General features: G+C 37.7%; 2 protein-coding genes across 2 annotated transcripts in view; one reads left to right on the top strand and one right to left on the bottom strand.

Annotated features, from left to right (window-relative positions):
- The window catches only part of CEP85L (centrosomal protein 85 like), a 90,651-nt gene that overhangs the window by 34,114 nt on the left and 36,416 nt on the right, over positions 1-20,121 (top strand). The gene's annotated exons all lie outside the window — the stretch shown is intronic.
- PLN (phospholamban) lies at positions 5,681-12,974 on the bottom strand. The gene is made up of 3 exons (XM_005418447.2): positions 12,698-12,974; positions 8,496-8,527; positions 5,681-5,967 (listed from the first exon to the last, which is right to left on the bottom strand). Exon 3 carries the CDS (start codon positions 5,844-5,846, stop codon positions 5,688-5,690), a length of 159 nt encoding a protein of 52 aa, XP_005418504.1. The 5' UTR covers positions 5,847-5,967; positions 8,496-8,527; positions 12,698-12,974; the 3' UTR covers positions 5,681-5,687.

Here is a 20,121-nt window from a genome sequence, read left to right as displayed (position 1 = left end):
CTACAGAAATCCCATTTTAAAAATTTGATTTCTGCTGTCCCCTTTTTGCAGAAATTATGTTCCTTGAATGCTGCAAATGATTTGTAGATCTTTAAATAACAATCAGCTGTAGCAATGAGAAGCTACTGTAGCTGCCAATGCATTCTTGGGTTTCTTCAGGTGCTCAGTGAGGCTGTGGGTGCTTTCTTCACTGAGTGGCAGGTGCACAGCTTGTGCACAGCTCTTAGGATTGCTTTCTGATAAATTTGGGGTATGATCACATTCTCTGTAACTGTGAGATGTTTCAGCCTCTGCAGTCTTCACATACTTATATTCAGGTAGTCTAAAGTGTCTACATTATCACTGCAAAACCCACAGGGCAAAATCTGAGAAGGAAGCAGAGCCTTGCAGTGGTTCACATCAGCTTCACAAGGATAAATGCAAGCACTAGGACCAAGACAATGAGCAGAAAGTTAAGTAGCAGGTTGAGACCCCTGTTGTTGGCAAGATCCATAATGTGCATCAGTCTGCCCTCTTGTGCCTGCAGCAGACTCTTAATTGTAGCTTAGGGCTGCTCCTTCATTAGTAAGCTGTTCACATGAATTTCATTGTGTTCATAGCTCTTCCCCTGGTTTTTGGTTTCTGCCACTTAAGAAAAACATGATATGCTTAAAATAGCTAGTTGTTTGGGTTTTTTTCTGGAAGAGTATTCTGGATGCTCCTACAAGCCTTTTTCTCAAATACCTTAAAAATAAAATGAAATAAAATTAACGTTAATGATAACTTTCATTCCAGTATTGAAGAATTTCTGGAAAACTAATAATTGGAGAAAGGACTTGAATTTTCTTACAGAGTTTGGCACTTCATTGACTTTATCAATGTGTATGGTACTTTCCAGGCCCATTGAATTTTCAAAAGAATTAATGTTTTCAAGAGTTAGTCTCTTTCAGCAACACACTGTTGAAAATTTACTTCTAAAATACCTCTGTTGGTGAAACACCCCTCTGCTTTCTTATCTGGGCAAAATGTCTATCTGTTAATAGAAGTATTTCCTACCTTTCTAGGGTTTGGCATCGTGCACTGCAGCCGTGTTTAGCTGGCAATGCTGCAGTCTTGCAAATGCCTTACCAAGAATCTGGATTGAGCTGGCAGAGGATGTGTCCTTAGTGCTTTTAATAGCACATATGCAATTACTTATTTTAAGATAGTGTTAATAACTTAACAATTGGGGTTTATTTATAGAAATATATATATACATGAGTGAAAGAAATACATAAACCCACTTAACCCTAATACTGCCAACAGTTGCCAAAACTTGCTTTTAATAATCAGCTACGTTTTTAGGGAAGATCACAAGAGGGCAGTATTTTATAGTTTTACATTTTATACAAAGGTGTAACTTCTGGCATAATTTTACCTTTAAATAAAGAAAAAGCCCATAAAGCAATCAATTAGATATTACTACAGTAAATATAGGGCCTGTGTTAATTAATTTAAATTACCAGGGTTCTTATTGAGTGTAGCATCAGTTCTTAAAAGAATCCTTATAAATATGTTCTGGGTTTTGGTTTGTTTTTTTCCTTCTTTTTTGCCCCCACTTTTTATCATGGAGGTCAAAGCTAGAAGGATTACATTTATTGTTAAATAAGACATCTCTGGATCTTGCAGGATTTCACACAAAAAATTTCCAATTGTATTCTCCTAGGCACAATTCATTAATAGCCATACAAATACAGGTATCTTGTCTGTAACCTATAGTGTGTTTATGGGCTTACAAATATAAATGGGAACACTTTCTAAATGAATGTATTCAATTACTCTGCTCTGATTTTGGCAGAGAGGATATAGTTAAAGTATGTTTCAGCATACATTAAAAAGTGTGACCATTTTTTATGATTATTGTTCTGTCTGTATCCCAGAATGGATAAGGTTGGAGGGGACTACCATCTTCCTGCTCAAGCAGGGTCATCCTAGAGCACATGGCACAGGATTGTGTCCAGGTGGTGTCTGAACATCTCCCATGAGGGAGACTCCACAGCCTCCCTGGGCAGCCTGTTCCAGTGCACAGTTACCAGCACTAAAGAAGTTCTTCCTCACATCCACATGGAATTTCCTGTGCATCAGTTTCTGCCCATTGCCTCTTGTCCTGTTGCTTGGCAGCACCCAGCAGAGCCTGGCTCCATCCTCTTGGCACCCCCTTCAGATAGACATCGATAAGGTCCCCTCTCTCAGTCACTTCTTCTGGAGGCTGAACAGGCCCAGGTCCCTCAGACTTTCCTCTTAACAGAAGTACTCCTCCAGTGCCTTAATGATCTTTGTCATCCTCTGCTGGACCTGCTGCAGGAGCTCCATGTCTCTCTTGTACTGAGGAGCCCAGAACTGGGCATGGCACTCCAGCCTCACTAAGGTGTAGTAGAGGGGCAGGATCATCTCCTTTGACCTGCTGGGAATCCTCTTCCTAATGCATGCCAGGATACCACTGGCCTAGTTGTACCATTGGCCATTGGTGTAGTTGTTGCAAAACTTACATAAAAATTTTTTGTGCAGGGGGGTGACAAACATTTTGTGCATGTTGTGTGAATAATTTTGTTTAAGGCTGTTTTGTCTGTCCAATGTGTGGTTCAGTTCTTCCAGGAAGGGAAGTTGTTGCTAAATTGATGTAGAACAGTTATTAAAGAAATGCAAGTATCTGCTGCCTTCTAAAACACCTTCTGACTAGTCTTGGTCAGAGCAAAGTTTCAGTTTTTAAATGGGTCATGTTTTCACATAGAGAATAATATCAACTATTCAATTATTAAATCAATTGTTGTGTCATTTTTTGCTGAGGAGCTGGCTGAGGAAACACATCTTTAAAACCAGCTTATTATGGTTCCTGATTCAGCTCCTTTCCTGTATAAAATTGTCATGGAAGTTGGTAATTTTTTTTTTGGAGGAAGAGCAATACCAGATTGTTGCCTGTTTAACTGTCTTTATTTACTACTGGTGTGTAAAATAACCTTAGGAAAAAGATTTAGGCTTGGGTGAAGTGGAGCAGAGAACTAAAAGCATAATCCAAGCTATATGCTGTACATGTTTGCAGTTTTTATTATGACTCATAAAAGTGCTAAACTTTTTGATTACATTTGCAGAAAATTAATTAGGAATAGTTGCAAGCACTAGCTACATGTATGTGACCTGGACATTGCAAAATAGTCAAGATTACTACTGAAAACCAAAACAGATTAAATACAGATTTAGAGAATTAGAAAGCTGTGTGATGACTAGCTTCTTTTCACATAACTTTAAGTAATAGAATGGATGCTTCTTTCTAAACAATTGGATATATTTTATGCATTAATATTTTTCAAGCAGTCCTTTTATTAAATAAAAATACTGTAGATATTACTTTTGCAGCTTGTATAAGTCTACAAAGAAGATTGTATTATGTACAAATGTTTTTTTTTTAAATTTCTGGGTTCGATTGACAATTGGTGATATAGAGGATAGTAACAGATTTTTTGATCAACAGAAGCCTAAGACACCAATGAACTGTACAGTTTATGCAATATATCTGCATCGCTGTAAAATAGCAGTAAGTCTTCCAGTTTATTGAAAACTTGGTTTTGTTCTTGTTTGGTTATTGTTTTAAAATAAGTTATGGATTTTCAGGTACATAAAAGGAAATTGGAGGGTTTGTTTTTATTGGGCTACATTTTTTCGCAATGCTTTACTCTGACTCCTTTAAATTATTGGCTTGTGAAACCTCTAACCCAAACATGTCCTCAGAATGCAGTGCTGATGCTTTACTCTTAACATTTCTTTCTTCAGCAGGTTTTCAGTACTGTAAAACTGTCTATTTCCAGTTGAAGTCTCTTGAAACACATCCAAAGCAAACTAAAGCTAGAAACTCTATCCATCACAAAAATACAGATTCGGAAAGAGAAGAAAAGCAAGAAGGATTAAAAGGGGAAATACGCTTGCTAAAATCTCATGCGTTTGTGAGAGTGGTCAGAATGCATGAAATGGAAATTGGGATTTACACTGACAGTTCAAATCAGTAATGCTCATAATACTAACTTGCAAGTGTGGGGATGTGTCGCCAGTCTCACCAGTGCTCACCCTAATCCTCATATAAGTAGCTATCTTAATTTCCTCTAGTGGGTAACCTTACTTCAGAGTCTGGTCTCAACATACCTACTCACCAGATAGGAAATTCACCACTGGATTTGCTTGCATTCCATTGAATACAGACTTTTTTCAGAGATTTCTTCCCTTCCTGCTCAGCTGTTTATTGTCAACTTCTACTCATGAAATACTAAGTCTTAAAGGCAGAATACAAGACCAACTTGTTTTGATTTTTCTGTATTCATTAATAAGAATGTTTACATAGAATGGAATAGAAGAATATCTCTTTAGAAAATGGATGTCTGTCTGACCTCTGTTGTTTCTTAAGCTTTCTTAAATTTGAAAAGTGTATCAAATTTCTGGAGATTTTGCTTAATACCAGCAACATGTAATAGGGTGAGTAGGGTTGCAAGTCTTCTACTCGGTCTTGTTACTCACAATTTCTGGAGCAGAAGTGTCATCTTTTATGTATATAGCCTATGGTTTACATGTTGAAAAGATATTTCTGCAGTGCTTTTCCCTCCTGTGCATAATTGTTTACAATGAACTTTTTTATCTGTCATTTATTTTAGGAAAGTACTTTCATGTTCTCTAGCAAGAATTTGCAGTTGAAGATGGGGATGTTACTTATATTTGTATAGATACGCTTCAGTAATGATGGCCTAGACTTTTCTCTTTGCCACCTCAGGTGTAAGATACCTCATGTGACATTGGCAAGTTCCAAGTTTTTTGTAGTTTTAAACTAAGGAAATTACTACATAAATAAGAACAGGCCTTAATTAAGTTGTCTGAAGGCAAATGTTAAGAACTCTGAGAATCCAAGTTGTGCCGGTTGTCATGTCAGTCAAATTACTATGGAAAACAATATTTTTTATTTCAGTTATGGTAGTGTCAATTTTTTCTGCAAAACATAATGAAAAATCTTGCCAGACGTCACATATATAAGATCCCTTAAATAGAGAGAAAAACATATGAACTAGTTTTTCTTTTCTGATTTAGAAGAGATTTTTGGTTCGTTCTCATATTCCTTTGAAAAACACTAAAGCGATTTGAATGCCTTCAGCTGATAATGCAGAGATGCAGCACTTTGAACTAAGCAGAGCAGAAGTTTTCCCAGGATGTGTTGAGGGCTGTGTACCTGTAAGCTCTTCTTTGGGTAGGCATGGTACAAATTTGGAACCCTTCCAAAGGCTTAAAGATTTTCAGAGAAACCTAAAAAGACTTAGGCCCCCTGAAAGTGATGATGATGTTTATCTGACTAAAACTTTGAATTTACCAGCTGCTGGCTGTTAGTGATTGGAGCAGATAATCTGATTTACTGCTACTTTACCCCATGTAGTAAAGACGTCTCTTAGTTGAGACGGACAAATTGAGTCATGCACAACTTGGTAACTACAGGCTCTAAACACTGTTCTGCACAGAAGAAGTGTTTTTAATGCATGAGCAGGCAGTAGGATAACAGAGCACTGGTTGGCACACTCTCTAGTCCAAGTGCTAGCCCCTGTCACATGAGGATCCTTGCACTGGGAGTTGCACGTGTAGGTCTGTCTCTCTTCCCCCTGGGGTGATTTTCCTAGAGGACAGGGCAGAGAAGTGCTGGAACTTCAGAGAAGCATCACAATGATACAGATCAGCAAGAGGCAGATTAGAATCAGGCAGAAATTCACAAAGAGCTCTTGGAGCCTTTGGCGTGCTTGTGGGTTGACCTCAATAGTTGAGGCTCTCCTCAGAGCGGAGCGGGTCATGTGTTGGACCTTCTCCATGGCAACAGGAAAGCAGAGGGCACAAATCAGAGGTTTTAGGAGTGCAGGAAAGAAGAGCAGTGGTCAGGAGCAGTGCAAAGTGCCTAATATCTTCTCTTTGTTTTAGACAGCCTTTGCAGAGCTGGAAAGCAGGAAAGCAGAGAATTAGAAGTGCAGAAGTGTTTTTGAGTGTAAATAGAGATTGTAAAAGCAATCTGTTTATTTCAGACTTTTTAGAGCTTTAAAACAGTGTTTTTAGGTTAAAACTGAATTTTAAAATTTTAGAGTTTTAATTTTAGATTTGTGTTGTATTATGCTTCTCCTCCTGAAGACTACTGAGCACCTGCTTCTTAGCAGCGTTGAGTAACTGTACTATGGAAATTGTGGATATCTGGGTTTTGCCCAGATTATTGCCTTAGATCCTAAGCTCTCTATCTCACATGGTCTCTTAAAAGGCTGTGCCTGATTGCCTTTCCACACACACACCTCTCTGCTTTATTTGTTCAAGCACTTGTGAAGGCTTGATGATAAGAGCAGGGTCACAGACCTTTCGGCCAGGAGATCTGGATAGTCCTGCTGGCTGGTACTGACAGGGCAGATAACCTGATTTGCCAGTACCTTTTGCTGGAAGGGAGGAAAAGAATTCTTGTTGAAGTAGTTCCATTCCAAGAAAAAGTTCTTTATGGTGGGCATTTAAAACCTAATGCATCACCGCTGTAGGGAATTTTAGTAACATACTTCTCAACAGCAAAGACAGAGTAAGGACTAAATATTTTTTTTATGTTGGACAGTGTGTTACAAACTTGGGTGCAAAGGTAGAGGACTCCTATGAGGAACAAAACAAAGCATTTACAAACTTTGTCTTTTAAGTGAGTGTTACCTTTAAAGTGTATTTTCCCTCCTTTTTAGTGGCAGATGGGAGGACAGGGTATCAGTTGTTTTAAAACTCCAAATAAGTAGTTGCAACATAAAACCCTCCTGTAAAAACCTTCCATGGCAAGAAGCTGGCTTTGATATATGCTTGTTTATCTCATGGTGAGTTGGATTCTGAATGTAGGTGCTGTCACAATGTGAAAACTTGTTTTTTTTTAAATAATGATGCTCTGTCAAACTTTGTTCCTAAAGCTGCACTTTTTATGAATTTATAAATTTTATGAATTTATATTGTGTTCATATATTTCACAGAAGACCTCCCCTTGTCCCAACTTCATTTTGTTTCTCCTTGAAGTAAGTGAAATTATGTATGCCACATAGAGGAAAACAATTGCTTAGATGTTTGCTGCCCAAATCACGTGATGATCCTGACTGAATAAGGGATACTTTGCCCATGAATTTATCTTTACAGGTGGCTAAAATGGAAAAACCTTAAAAGGAAACAAAAGTGTCTTTCAGACTCTTCTTTTTTTAATCCTTTCTTGTTGGGCTGTAGAGTGAAATGTTACTGTATGAGCAGAATGCATGTGTTTTCAGTGGCAGTGTTGGTATTTAAGAGAGACTTTCAAAAGCAATCAGATTGCACATGGTTATTTTAACACCCTTAGAGGACTCCATGGGATGACATCTCCTTCTCAAACCTGAACTTCAGATTTTGTTATGATTTTTTGAGCTGTAGTTGATTTTAACTTTATTGTGAAAAAAACATACACCAGAACATACTCTTGTAGTGACTACAATTTTTCATCTTTGTTTGACTTTTTGCTGTACCTGTTTTCATCTATTTAAGCAGGTAAATGCTTGCCAAGTATATTCCGCTTAGTTCTTTACTAGTCATGGTCTGTCCCAAGTGCAGTAAAAGCAAGACATGCACAGGAATTCTAAAGTCTCTTGGCTGAATTCACATTCATTCTCCCAGCCCAGTACAGGTTGGAGTGCATTAGACTGTTTATCCTCTTGCAGACAAGTCCCAGTAGATGAACCACAAATGGATTTACATGGATAGAGAGGAGTTTGTGTAACCAGCTTCTGTGACAGACACTGCTCAGAGAACAGCATTTCCTGTGGGTGACTTCCTCACAGCATTTTATGTCATTTTTTCAGTGTCAGATGTGTGCAAGTCTTGGTCTTTGGGCTGTGTGTGACCTGCTACAGCAACATTTATCTTTCCTAATTTTGTTTTTCTTGGAGCCCACAGAAGGATTGGAACAGCATCAGTGTGTACTTGTGCACATGCAGAATAAATGTAAATTCCATTTCATTAGGAACTAATGCCACCTTACTGCATTAGGTGTAACTGCACTCATGTTGGCACCTGCACTGCAGTGTTGCTGCATGACTCAAGGGGCAAGGCCCTGGGGCTCTGAAGTGCTTCCATAAAAAGCAATATTATCTGGTTGGGCATCACAGATGCAAGGCCAAAATAGATATTTGGACATACGTGACCAGAAGGGGATACCAAAGGATCTTAAAAAGTGGAAGGTAGTGTAAGTTAAAATCTCTATACATCATACAGCTAGAAGGCATTGTAGAGAAGGGATCAGGAGAGGACAAAATAGATTGAGTTCCTTGATTTAATAGTTTATGTGGTTTTTGGAAGTTTTTGAAACATCTGTGTGTTGTTTAACCTCCTGTCTGTGGGGTAAGTTTTCTTGTAAGCAAAGGAAGCCAGTTCTGTGTCTGTATTTCAACAAGTTTGTCTTTACAAGTGCACGGGTTCAACTAATAAACACATACCTTGCTTGTTAATCCTCCATGGCTGTCACCACCTAAAGTGTGCAGAAAGAGAAACAGATTCAGTAACACAGCTGCTTACAGGCTATCAAGGTCAAAATGGACAGCTTGGAAAATAATTACACAGAAACAAAGACTGGTCATTGTCACACATAGTAGCTGCTCTCTGCTGTTCAGTCCCCAGTGTTTTAGGCCAATATAAAGAAGAATTGGGCATGCACACACCACTGCTTGAAACAAATGTGCGGCAAAAGGGCAAATTATATTTGATATTTTTTAGGAGTCACAAAGTGTGACTCATGTGACAAGACTGAGCATCACACAAGAGGAGCAGTTGGCTGCATTGCTGTGCAGTTCTGTTTTATGAGTGCTGTTAATGGATGTGCAAGGCTTGTCTTGGGCAGAGAGTGAATCTGCAGAAGATGTCTGGTGGCTGACCCTGTATGTTACTATGTAGGGAATCCCCCATACCCCATACTTCAGAATGAGTCACTGATCACTATTATTTCTTCCCACTTCACTGACATGTGACTGTTTCTCTGATTTGTATTAGGTTATTTTTATCTTTGTTCCTGGGTGCCCTTCACAATGAGAGAGGTTATGTGACCAAAGTGAAAACTGTGGGCCATTCCTGGTGCAACTGCATTGACTCCTTTGAAGTCACACGGGATAAATTTGGCTCCCTTGGAAATGCCACAGCCTGTTTCCTGTCATATGTTCACTAAATGCAGCAGTGATATCAGTGGAATAGAAGAAGTTTGACTTACTTGAATTCTTGCAGTTCCACATGACCAAGTGAAGCCCTGAGGGGCTGTTAAAGTTATGTTGCATAAGTCTATTGCATATATTTTTAGAATGAGATGTCCAAAAACCCCAGTAATTCACTTCTATCTATTGAAAAAAAAAGTCTTACTAACCATGAACATAGTGATGGAAAAAGTACATAAAGTTATGTTGATTAAAGATTTAGGCACTGACTTGTGGTATATAATATAATTTTTCAGTCATATGGAGACTATTTCCTTGGGATGGGGAAAGAAGCAACAATTCAGCTTATATTTGAAAAGTGCTGGTAACAGGAAAAACACACTCATTTATCATTCTCTTTACCTTTTGTTTGTTTTGTACTGAAGTGTCATGTGTGTTTCAGAGACCATAGGGGAAGACACATTTCAGATTTTTTTTTCCCTCTCTGACAAATTCATTGTTTCTACAATCTTCCTTCTGAGTAGCTTTGATGTTTTTGGTGTTCTAAGACACAAGACCAACAATGAGAGCCTCTGCGTATATTTCAAGTCCATGAGAATGTGAATGGTATAGGTGACAAGAAATTACACTGATGAATAGTTGAACAGACCAGTCATTTTGGGTTTTGAAATTTATCTACATATCTTGTGGATAACTGGACTTACATGTGTGCTGGTCCATTAGAGTAGCCTGGGAGCCAGTGCTTTGGGCTAGTTTTTAAGTAGGTTAAATTCCCTGCAACTGCTGCAGGACCATGCAGTGGGATCTTGGGCAGGTTCTTCAGTTTCCATACTCATCAAAACATTCAGTTCCCCTCATCAAAACAAGACATAAAATAACTGTATACCAATTCCAGTCTGTTGATGTAATCTGCCTTTTACTTAGTAAATTTCTTTTAGGAAATTAACTCCATGCTCTGCTGCATTCACTGATTACCTAACAAGTTGTTTCATGTTGAGTTTTAGCTATGGTGATTCATAATGTCCCTTTAATAGGAAATAGTCTAAGTGCAATTTGAATTAAAGTAAAAATTGAAATATGTCTAGCATGTATAAAAGGTAGAAGTGGAAGGGGATGTTCCAAGTTTTGTTTTTAACCTTCTAGCACGTCAGGGAACAATGATATGGCATTGATTGAGAAGGATGTAGTAGATAAATTCAGCTTCTGTGAAATTACTTGATGCTAGGAAGGTCCTGTTTAGCCTTTTTTCAATCTTCAGAAAGTAAAAGCAATGTTCAGTTCTAAAGTGTCTTGTAGTTTTAGGGAACAGAACTTTACTTCCCTGTGGGACTTTTTATCTCTCCAGCTGGGGTACGTTTTTATTCCTAAATCAAATTATTGTTAAAGCAAACAAAAAGTTGCTGGAGTAGTTCTGTACATGTATCCCATTCATTTTTGTTTGCTGATGGTCTGAAAAAGCAGTGAAAATCACCTTTACACTACTAGTTACAAACTGACGATTTCAGTGCGTTTCCTGCTGGAAAGCACTATGGAGACGCTATATTACTAACTTCCTTAAAGGATGAGAAATAAATGCAGCTTTTAAAAATAAAAATGTGGTAATACATAAATCTGAATCTCTCTTAAATAAAAATTGCATTGTCATCTCGACAAATGAGTAGCAAAAAAAAAAAAAAGCAGAAAATTGCCTGCTGTAAATTAAATGCCTAATTTCACATTGATTGGTAACACTTATCACCTGTCCTGTAGCACATGCCTCTGTCATGACTGTAGGTTGTTTCTCAGGGTTTGGATGTCTGTGACATGGGATGTTATAAGTGTGAAATTTTTAAATTTAATTTAACAGCTGAACCACTATCTCATCTACATTAAATTACTGAACTCTAACCAGATAAAATTGAGATGATGGAGCAGCTGACCTATGCTGTAGCTATGGGATGCATTCCAGCTTCCAGGGAAGAACCGCCTATAGCAGTTAAGTGTCGGTGTGTATGTTCAATTTATGTGTGTATTTCTAAAGGTCTGCATATGCAATATTTATGGTAGAAGAGAAAGATTCTCTGGGTGGTAGAATACACCTTAACTCCTCTCTTCATTTGAAAATACATTTTTTGTGTAACTTCAGCCTTGAAAAAAATCTGCCTCCGAATCTTCTTGCTCTTTGTAGGCACTGGGAGGTCTAAATATCTGCTTCTGCCTGCTGAAAGCAGCTTCTAGAGAACTCTGTACCAGATTGTTTGCCTCAGGAGTAACAGCATGTCCAGACATTTCTCTCACTTGAATATTCAAAATTGGCACAAGGCTGCTGAGCACAAAACCAAGCACCTGGATCTATCTTTGCCTGATGCCTGCCAGTCACTAGGAAAAGGAATTAGGTGTATCTGTTCACTAGCATGGAAAACACACCTCACAAAATTACAAATCTATATTAGGTTTGTCTCTTCTATAACCATATGTAGACATAAGTAGTAAGGTGTCAATTGATCAAAGGGGGGACATGATTGTAAGGAGCATAAGTACCTTGGAGACATCCATATTCAAGAATCATATTTCTTTTTAAAATATTTGTATATGTAAATATTGAATGTTCTCTATGTGACGTGTTTCTCTGAGATGCACCTTATTTCAGTGATTTTAAAGCTGGGATTGTATTGCATTGTACAACATGTCTGCAATTTCCCTTAGAAATAAATGGGTTCTTTTTTGCATTTGAAATTCAGTTCATGATGTTACAAATCCTAGCTGAATTATTTCTCAGTTATTAGAAGCAATCTAGGACAAGTGTTGTGTTAGTTACAATGAACAGCAAGAGAAAATAAAATTTTAATGGATGTCAAAGCAAAAACACTACATGGATTCTGTAGCTTGAACTGCACTTAGAATAACATGGTATAATTTCAGTTCTATTAGTGCTATAAATCACTTAAATTTTTAAATTAAGTGTAATTTTTCATTATACAGCAAAAAAAGGTTTGCTCTCTCAATGTGTTAGATCAGAAAAATGTTTTACAGAGTTAATGGTGAAAGAGCTTCTTTACCCTTGCTGGTCTGTAATTAGGCAGCTTTGGGAAAAAGAATGCCTCTACAAAACTTTAAGAGAATTATTCTCTTTGTAGATTTTGGATTAAAAACCAAGACCAAACAGACAAAAGAAAAAAACAAACAAAAGGTATTAAATTTAAAAGGAAAGACAAAGGTATGAGAAACATGATGAAACCTTCTCACCTTCTTGTGCAATACCACCTGTATAAATCTATCCAAGGACAGCTGGTGTCCTATGAACATACAGGAATTTATGTTGCCTTTACTGTTGCTGAAAGACTCCCTGCACAACAGTATATCTTTGACTCAGACCTATAATGCCTACATTTCCATGTTTTTGATAAACAGTTAAAACCAGCTGTTAATTTGAGTAGAGGAGGTTTTTGTAGAAAAGTACAGTTACAGCATGCCTTCCTGAAAGATTTAAAAGATTACACAGAGGAGAGATTCCTTACCCTTGGTGTGACTTGGTGAAGCACAGAGGAGCTCGCTCCGGGCTGTGGGATGTGCCTGTTGATCTCTGGCAACTTTTCCGAGTCTGTGACCAAGCTGTGGAAACAATTGAAGCAGGCTGAGGGGAAAAAATAACAAAAGTTTCAGAGGCAGGACTCAGCAGCTCACAAGTTGATTGGTCCCGTTTGCCTTCTGACACAGGCAGTGGCTGCTCTAAACTCGTTCCCAGCAGTAATGTATTAACATGGGCAGCATCTTTCCTTTTGTGAGGGGACCTGTGTGCCAGGGTGACCACCTGCTCAATCACAGGATGAGGGAATCTGGAAGGCTGCATGCTTCAGTAGGGTAGCAAAGGGAGCTCTTCCCTGACACCCTGCCTTTTTTTAAATAGGAATTTAAATGGGAGCTTACTCAGGGAGCTGCTTTGGATGTGTTACTTTTGCTACAGTAATGTTTCTTCTTTATAGAGAAACCTAAATAGTGGGGGCTGATACATTTCTTGTGGGTGTTTGACTTGGAATGGTTTTCTTTTATCCAAGGTAGTTTTTAAACTACACTTTCAATATATATGGTTTTGATAATTCTGTTACATACCGGGTATTCCATTTATAGTGTATGATGAATGCTTCCCAAGATAATCTTTCTTCTCATGGTGCTCAAACTGAAATAACTTTTCTGTATTTCAAGTCTCTTCCAAACACTAATGGGTGGGTTAGAGGTTTTTTCCCTCCAAATTTGACATATATAAGTTCATCTCTGAAATTTATCATTACTATATATTTTGAAGTATTTATCTTTCCTTTAAAACACACTTCCACATTTTTTCTTCCTCTCCCACTTTCTGTGGCTGGAAACTATTTAAGTGAATTTTTTGAGAATGCTCTCTCTTTGTTTGGATAGGAGTAGCAGCTTGATGCTACTTTACAGGTTATCTTACGTATATTTTCCTGTGTTGAGAAGTGACAACATAGTGCATATATGGAGTAGGTTTTGTGTGCTGGGGAAGTGAAGGATTTACTGGATGCAAAAGGATTAAGCTGTCAAGTGAGAGCATCCAGCATCAGGCTTTCTGTGTGGATACAACTGACAGCATGGGCCATTTCCTCATTGGGAAATTGCAGGCAAAAATACAGAAGCTCAGCCAAACTCTGAACGCTTACAGATTCAGTTTTGACAATAGTTGTTTAGCATAGGTGAGTGCTTGGCTTTAAGCAGGAACCCAGACAGGGTGGATTTTTTTGGTTTAGTTTGGGTTTTTTGTTCCGTGGAAGCCCTGCTGCAATACATTGTTCAAACCAGAGACAGAAGGGCTTTGGGGGTGATGTAAAACCCTGTTTCAAGTTGAGCTCTGTTTTTATTTTTGTAAATATGATTTAGCTCTTCTGCAAATTGGTTATATCACATTTGAAGTTAGCAGCTTGGTTTTAGTATCATAAATCTGCCTGCTTTCATTTGTCCTTTAGTATCAAACCCAGGAAGTCTGGGGTCACATATTTCAGTTGAAAGTTAATTGAATATCTTTACAGTGAGGAGTAATGGTCCTTTACTGGTGCAAAGTGTTTCATCATTTACTTATAATGGCATTATTAATGTTATAAATCTCTCACAGTCAAGCAAACTGTATTTGGCTTTTTTATGAGGGAAGTTTCATGTTTTTATTGTATGCTGTCATCCAAGAAAAGTGCTAGCATTGGATTGTTGGCTTTTTTATGAAACTTGTACTATTGAAATTCACCCTCTATATTTTGTTATGAAGTCCAACACCCATTACTGCAACAGCTGCAGTGCCATTCCTCCCTTTTACAAAATTCATGTAAAATTATCATGTTATTTAGTTACACTACCCCAAATTTTTGGCTCTTTTTGTTAATGAATTGGAGCTTTTTAGAAATTAGATACCTTAAGAGAATTTAGTTTTGTTTGTGAGCTGCTGACACAGTCATAGCTTGGTCTCCATTTTAAAGTTATACTTAAATGTAGAAATTAAGACACTGAAAAAATACTAGGATTTCATCAGAAACATAATACACATCTTCTCTAAATGTCAACTCTGATAAGAATTTTAAGATGGAAAATGTATTTGCCAGATAGCAATAACATAGCATAAATAGCAATAACATGTACAAGTTCAGACCACATGAGTGTTGTAGATGTATTAATGTTGTTTCTCTAAAAACGAGCTTGTTTAGGAACACTCTCTTGAGAACATTTTTCTAGTTCAGGTTAGTTATATTCCCTCATGTAACTCATGCAGGTTTTGGTGGGATTCTGAGGCAGATGCCAAAGTACTGCTGCTTTATGGGACATGTCAAGTCTGACAAGTATAGACACAATATATGAGCACATCATTGTACTGTTTTCATTCACTCCTGGGTGAACAGGTCCAGACACTCGTGGACATGAGAAAGGAAAAGCTTTAAAAAAGGAATCTGTGTTGAAGGTTTTGGTCTGCTGCATTTTGTTCTGGGGAACAAAAATGTGCAGCTGTTGCCTGCTTGACCTTAAATGGAGATGGTCTGGGCTTTCTCCAGAGGGATTAGGAATCTACCACTAGAACATGTTTCTTTTCAGAAATTATTTAGAGATCCGGTTGATGTTTGGGATAATGTCTAAAAAGAGACATGTTGTACTTCAGCATACGAGCTCCTTTATTTAAATAATAATTGTGAGACTTCTATTCACATCGGTAATAATTTCCTGGATTATTTTTGCCTTTCTTGTGCTAGTTTTCAAAATTCCAGCTGTAGACACTGACCACCTGTATAGTCTGTAAACAGTTTGAGGTGTCACTGTCTGGTCTGCTGATAGTGATGGTTCTGTATAGAAATGGACTGTGACCCAAGTCCAATTGTTAATAATATACAGGTAAAGAAATTCAGCAGCAAGTCTGAATACTCCAGTTAATGAGATTTTTCATGATGCTGCTGCAGTTTTCTCACACTGCAAAAGTGCCTCTGTGATCTCACACGGCAGAAGTTCTTGTGTTGGCACGTTTGGTTTAACAGTAACAAAAAACACACAGAAGAGAGACGTGAATGCTCCCACAAATGTGCATTAATTTGCATGTATGTGGGACAGAGTAGCAAAGTTTGGTATTGAAGCTGAAGTCTAAAATGAGACCTTTCCTTTTTGTAACCAGTAGTTTTCTGGCCTGATTTTGTGATGGGTAATTGCTTGTAGTCATCCAGGTATTAGCAGATGTGGTTTACAGGACCCTTTTTAAGGTTCTCTAAAGAGAAAGGAGCTAATGTATCCTTCAGTTACATTTGTGCTGTGAGCCTAATACATCCTAAAGGAAAATGTGAGGTTTTCCCTCCTTTAAAAGTTCAGAAAAATCAGCATTTTCAGTGCTGATGTGAATAGCATTCCAGAATCACACCAGATAGGGTGACAGCCTAATTGATTGAGAGATAATCACTTTTTTAATGCATTTAAGGTTTTTTACTTGAATTTCATAGATTTACGACCCATTTGCTTGTATGTTTTACCTGATGCCTCCTTTAATGATTATCTGACTTCAGTGAATCTCACTCACATCTCTAGTCTCAAATCTATTTTCTGGATTTATGTGGAGGAAGTTGCCTTTCTGAAGCTGCAGATGTTCCTGCTTTTGTGTAGTGAGACTTATGGTCTTTGTTAGCGTTACAGCAAACAGCTCTGCTGAGAAATCTAGGCTTTGCATCATGTTATTTTCCCCTGGGACAAGATGTATTTACTTTTCCTAACCATGGGACAGACATTAAATTAGTTTGGTCTTCACATTTTTTTCTTTTTTACAAGCAAGATTAAATTACTTTTTGAGGCAGCAGTTTATAAAGCATACCATTACAAAGTGATTAGGGAAAAGTACAAAATAAATTTATAGAAAACTTGGTCTGAAATATTTCTCTTTTTGGGAACAGTGAATGCTCTGGTAGTACTAGTCATCAGATTTGTTACTGACCAAAGACATTTTTTGAAAGGTTATCTTGAATGTTTTTGTTTCAGTTGCTGTTACTGGCACAAACCTTAAACTATTAAAGTAGAACACAGGGTGCAGAAGTGTGTCACGCCTGTTTATTGTCTTTGGTGCTTTGACCCAGTGTTAGAAGAGAAGGGAAACAAGAAGTTTTGCCTGGCTCTCGCTCTGAAAATTGGCTGTGTCCTTCCTCTTCCCAAACCCCATTAGGAAACATTTATTTCATGTGGAGACAATACAATTAGCACAGATTTGACCCATTTAGTTGGTTTATTTTGCAACAAAATATCGACAGCACAAAAAGCTGTGTTGTAAATACCTGGTGGCTTTCACAGCAATGATGTTTATCTTTTTACTAGGTTAATTAATGTCAAATAATTTACTAGTAGCAGTTATCTTCAGTGATGCAAAGTGTCTTCAAAATAGCAACATGAGACAGGATAGGAAATTCAATGATCTTCATTACAGGGAAGGTTCTTTATTTCTGTGAAACGCCTGGGAACACTGTATTTTAGTGCTCACTGGTGTCCTCAATTGGTTAAGCTGAACAATGTGCCTTAGGTGGCGTGCCGAGATCCTTATACCTAAGAAACTGTGTTGAGTGTCTTTCAGATAAACTGTTCTGGGAAGCACAGAGATTAGTTGTGTTATTTGACATGTTGTGAGTGATAGATGAACAGCGGGACAAAGGCACATGAAGGAGAGATAAAGTTGGAAGACCACGTTTCAGTTGCCAAGTGGTGGTGCTGGATTATCTCCACTTGAAGGCATAACTGCAGAATTGAGGAGAAACGATTGGGCTTTAGCTTTTGCTGCTACCTATCTTTAGCTGAAAGTTGTCCTAACAGAAATGCACAAATATTGCCCAAATGATGAATGTTTTGGCATCATTTAGAAGTTGAAAGATTCTCTTGTGCAGATTATTGCAGTGATCACTCTCAGCTAGTGTGGAGGGGCAGCAGGTAGAGCAGTGGCCTCAACGAGGACCTTGCCTCATGAGGGTCTTCATTCAGATCAACATGGACATGGTATAAATCAGGCCTTTAAAGAGTTGTCAGGCTAATTTTCACGTGGCCCTACTTTGAGAAGTGGGAGCCAGCAACATCTTTCTTTCTCTTGCTTGGTGTTACAGAATGGTGTATGTCTTTTCTTCACTTCTTCTTTCCATTGCTCCGAAGTTTGGGGTTTTTTTTACTCTTCCCTCTATTGAGTGACTATAAATAAGACTAATTCCCATGGTGAGCGTCAGCTATCTATTGCTCCATATCTTTGTTTCATGCAATTCATAGCTAAAACAGAGAAAAAACATTCAGCAAAAAAGCACCCCAGAAAATTAGGATCCCGAATTTCATTACCTGAGAATTTCAGGTAAACAACTTCATATTTTTCTTTATTCTGTTGGAGAATGTGCCAGATAAAAACATGGTTCTACTCCTTGGTTTAGACCAGCTCTGAGTAGCAAGAAGAGATTTCCTGGTCTTGCAGATATTTTCTGACTATGTATTCTGTTTCAGGCAGCTGCTTTCTTATGGTAGTTCTGTTGTCAGTCACTACACTTTGTCAAGTGTAGTGTCCAGACTGTTTTGTCTGTAGCTTCCTGACCACTGAGGTGATGTGGAGAGCTTTTTTCCTGCTTTTATGACTCCATTCTTATAGAAGAAACTATTTGGTTTTTTACTCTTTTTGTGGCCTTTATTGAGAATTAATTGGTTCTATGGTTTTCAAATACAGTCCTCTGTATCAATTGGTTATGTGAGTACTTGGTATAACATTATTATTGACATCTCTGTGAATTAGAAAACGAAAACAAAAGTGGTTCATTCTGAAACATGAATTTTCTCACCTTCTAAATGAGCCTACTTCAATCAACACATATTTATTTTTCTTTAGGTAGAGATAGTCTCATTTGTGTTTGTTAAAACCAGGATTTTGTTTACAAAATTTTCCACACTAGAGAATCTGCTGTGTTTTGGTGTTCTTTGAATAGACCAATTGTCTTTGTTCTTGTCTCAATTTATTCTCTGTAGAATAAGTCTAGTTTCTTTTTAAGAAACTTGGAGACCTACAGGTGACAAGTACTAATTGCTGGTGATGAAAATTATATTTATTTTTTTAATGTGAACTTCTGCCTTTTCTGCCTATATAAAGAAGGTGCTAGGGCTCCCCCGAGTTTATCTTGTAAGAAGGAAAACACCTTCACACACTGACACGGATGTTTGGATGCACCCTTACATCATACTGCTGCTTTTGCTAGAGACAAGTGTGTTTCAAGTACCCCTTATAAACTCAAGTGGAAAAGGTTCAATCTGGATTGAAGCCAAACAGTTCAAATATCCGTCACTTACTCCACACATAAATTATGTGACTACCTTCCATGGTTGCGTGGTTGCTGCTTTCACATGCAGTGCAGTGTTAAAGTAACAACATTTCTTCTGTTTATCAGTGATGCAGGTGTTTCAGGCTTGGATTTTCAAATGTCTGATTTGAGATTCCAGGATCTGATTTGCCAGAGGGGCAGAGCCTCTATAAATGCATCTAAAATTCACAGAGTGATGCAAGTACATGGTGTCTCCTTGTGAGTTAAAAAAAAAATATAAAAGTAATTTTTTTTATTTTTCAAAATTCTGGAGCTAGTGATTGAAATGTCTACGTGATGATATATCATATATGTGATGCTGTACAGGGATGATGGTAGAATCCCTGCTTGAAGCAATTTAATCTTCACAGTAGGTTCATGTGCTGTTCTGCTTGGTTTGCTGGCTGAAACAGCTAGTTCCATCTGGGAAGAATTTCTGGAGCTGAGACAGAAAACATGAGTATGCCTCTATTTTTCCCATCAATGGAAGTTTTTCAAAGTAGTCACCAATAAATGTAGATTAATACTGTATTCACATTGTGCAGCACTCTGATGGCCACAGATCTTATTAACTCTGCACGAAACTGTTTTAGTAGAGAACTTGGTTTTGTCTTCCAATCCCCACTAAGGCAGCCTTACTAAATCTTGCCACTGTTTATAGAGTACCCTTGCCACTGTTTATAGAGTATCCTTGTCTTTTTTTCTTTTTTTTAAAATCTATGTTCGTGGTAATAAGAACTGGAGAAGAACAAAGGTGTGTGTGAGAGGATGTCTTTGTTACTGCTAACTATTTTGGTTTATCAGCCTAAAAGAAGTTTAAAAGAGTGTATTGTCTAATCATTCCTTCCCCATCAGCTATAACATGCACAGAAGTTGCATGTGCAACGATTGAAGTGCACTTGTTCCAGTAATTTCACTCCCTTTTTTCTGCAAGTGCTCATAGAGACCAGTTCTGGATTATTGTTTTTAAATAAAATGTGCTTTCTTGAGTTTGTGGGAATAGTTGGATTTGTTCTAATATAAATATTCTGAATGTTTCTGCTTTATTTTTGTGGGATTTTTTTTTTGTTTATTTTAAACTTCAGTTAATTGTGCTGAATATTAACACGTAT

The sequence above is a fragment of the Geospiza fortis genome, unplaced genomic scaffold (genome assembly GCF_000277835.1).
Source record: "Geospiza fortis unplaced genomic scaffold, GeoFor_1.0 scaffold98, whole genome shotgun sequence".
NCBI lineage: Eukaryota > Metazoa > Chordata > Aves > Passeriformes > Thraupidae > Geospiza > Geospiza fortis.
This window is presented reverse-complemented; position numbering and strand designations above follow the sequence as displayed.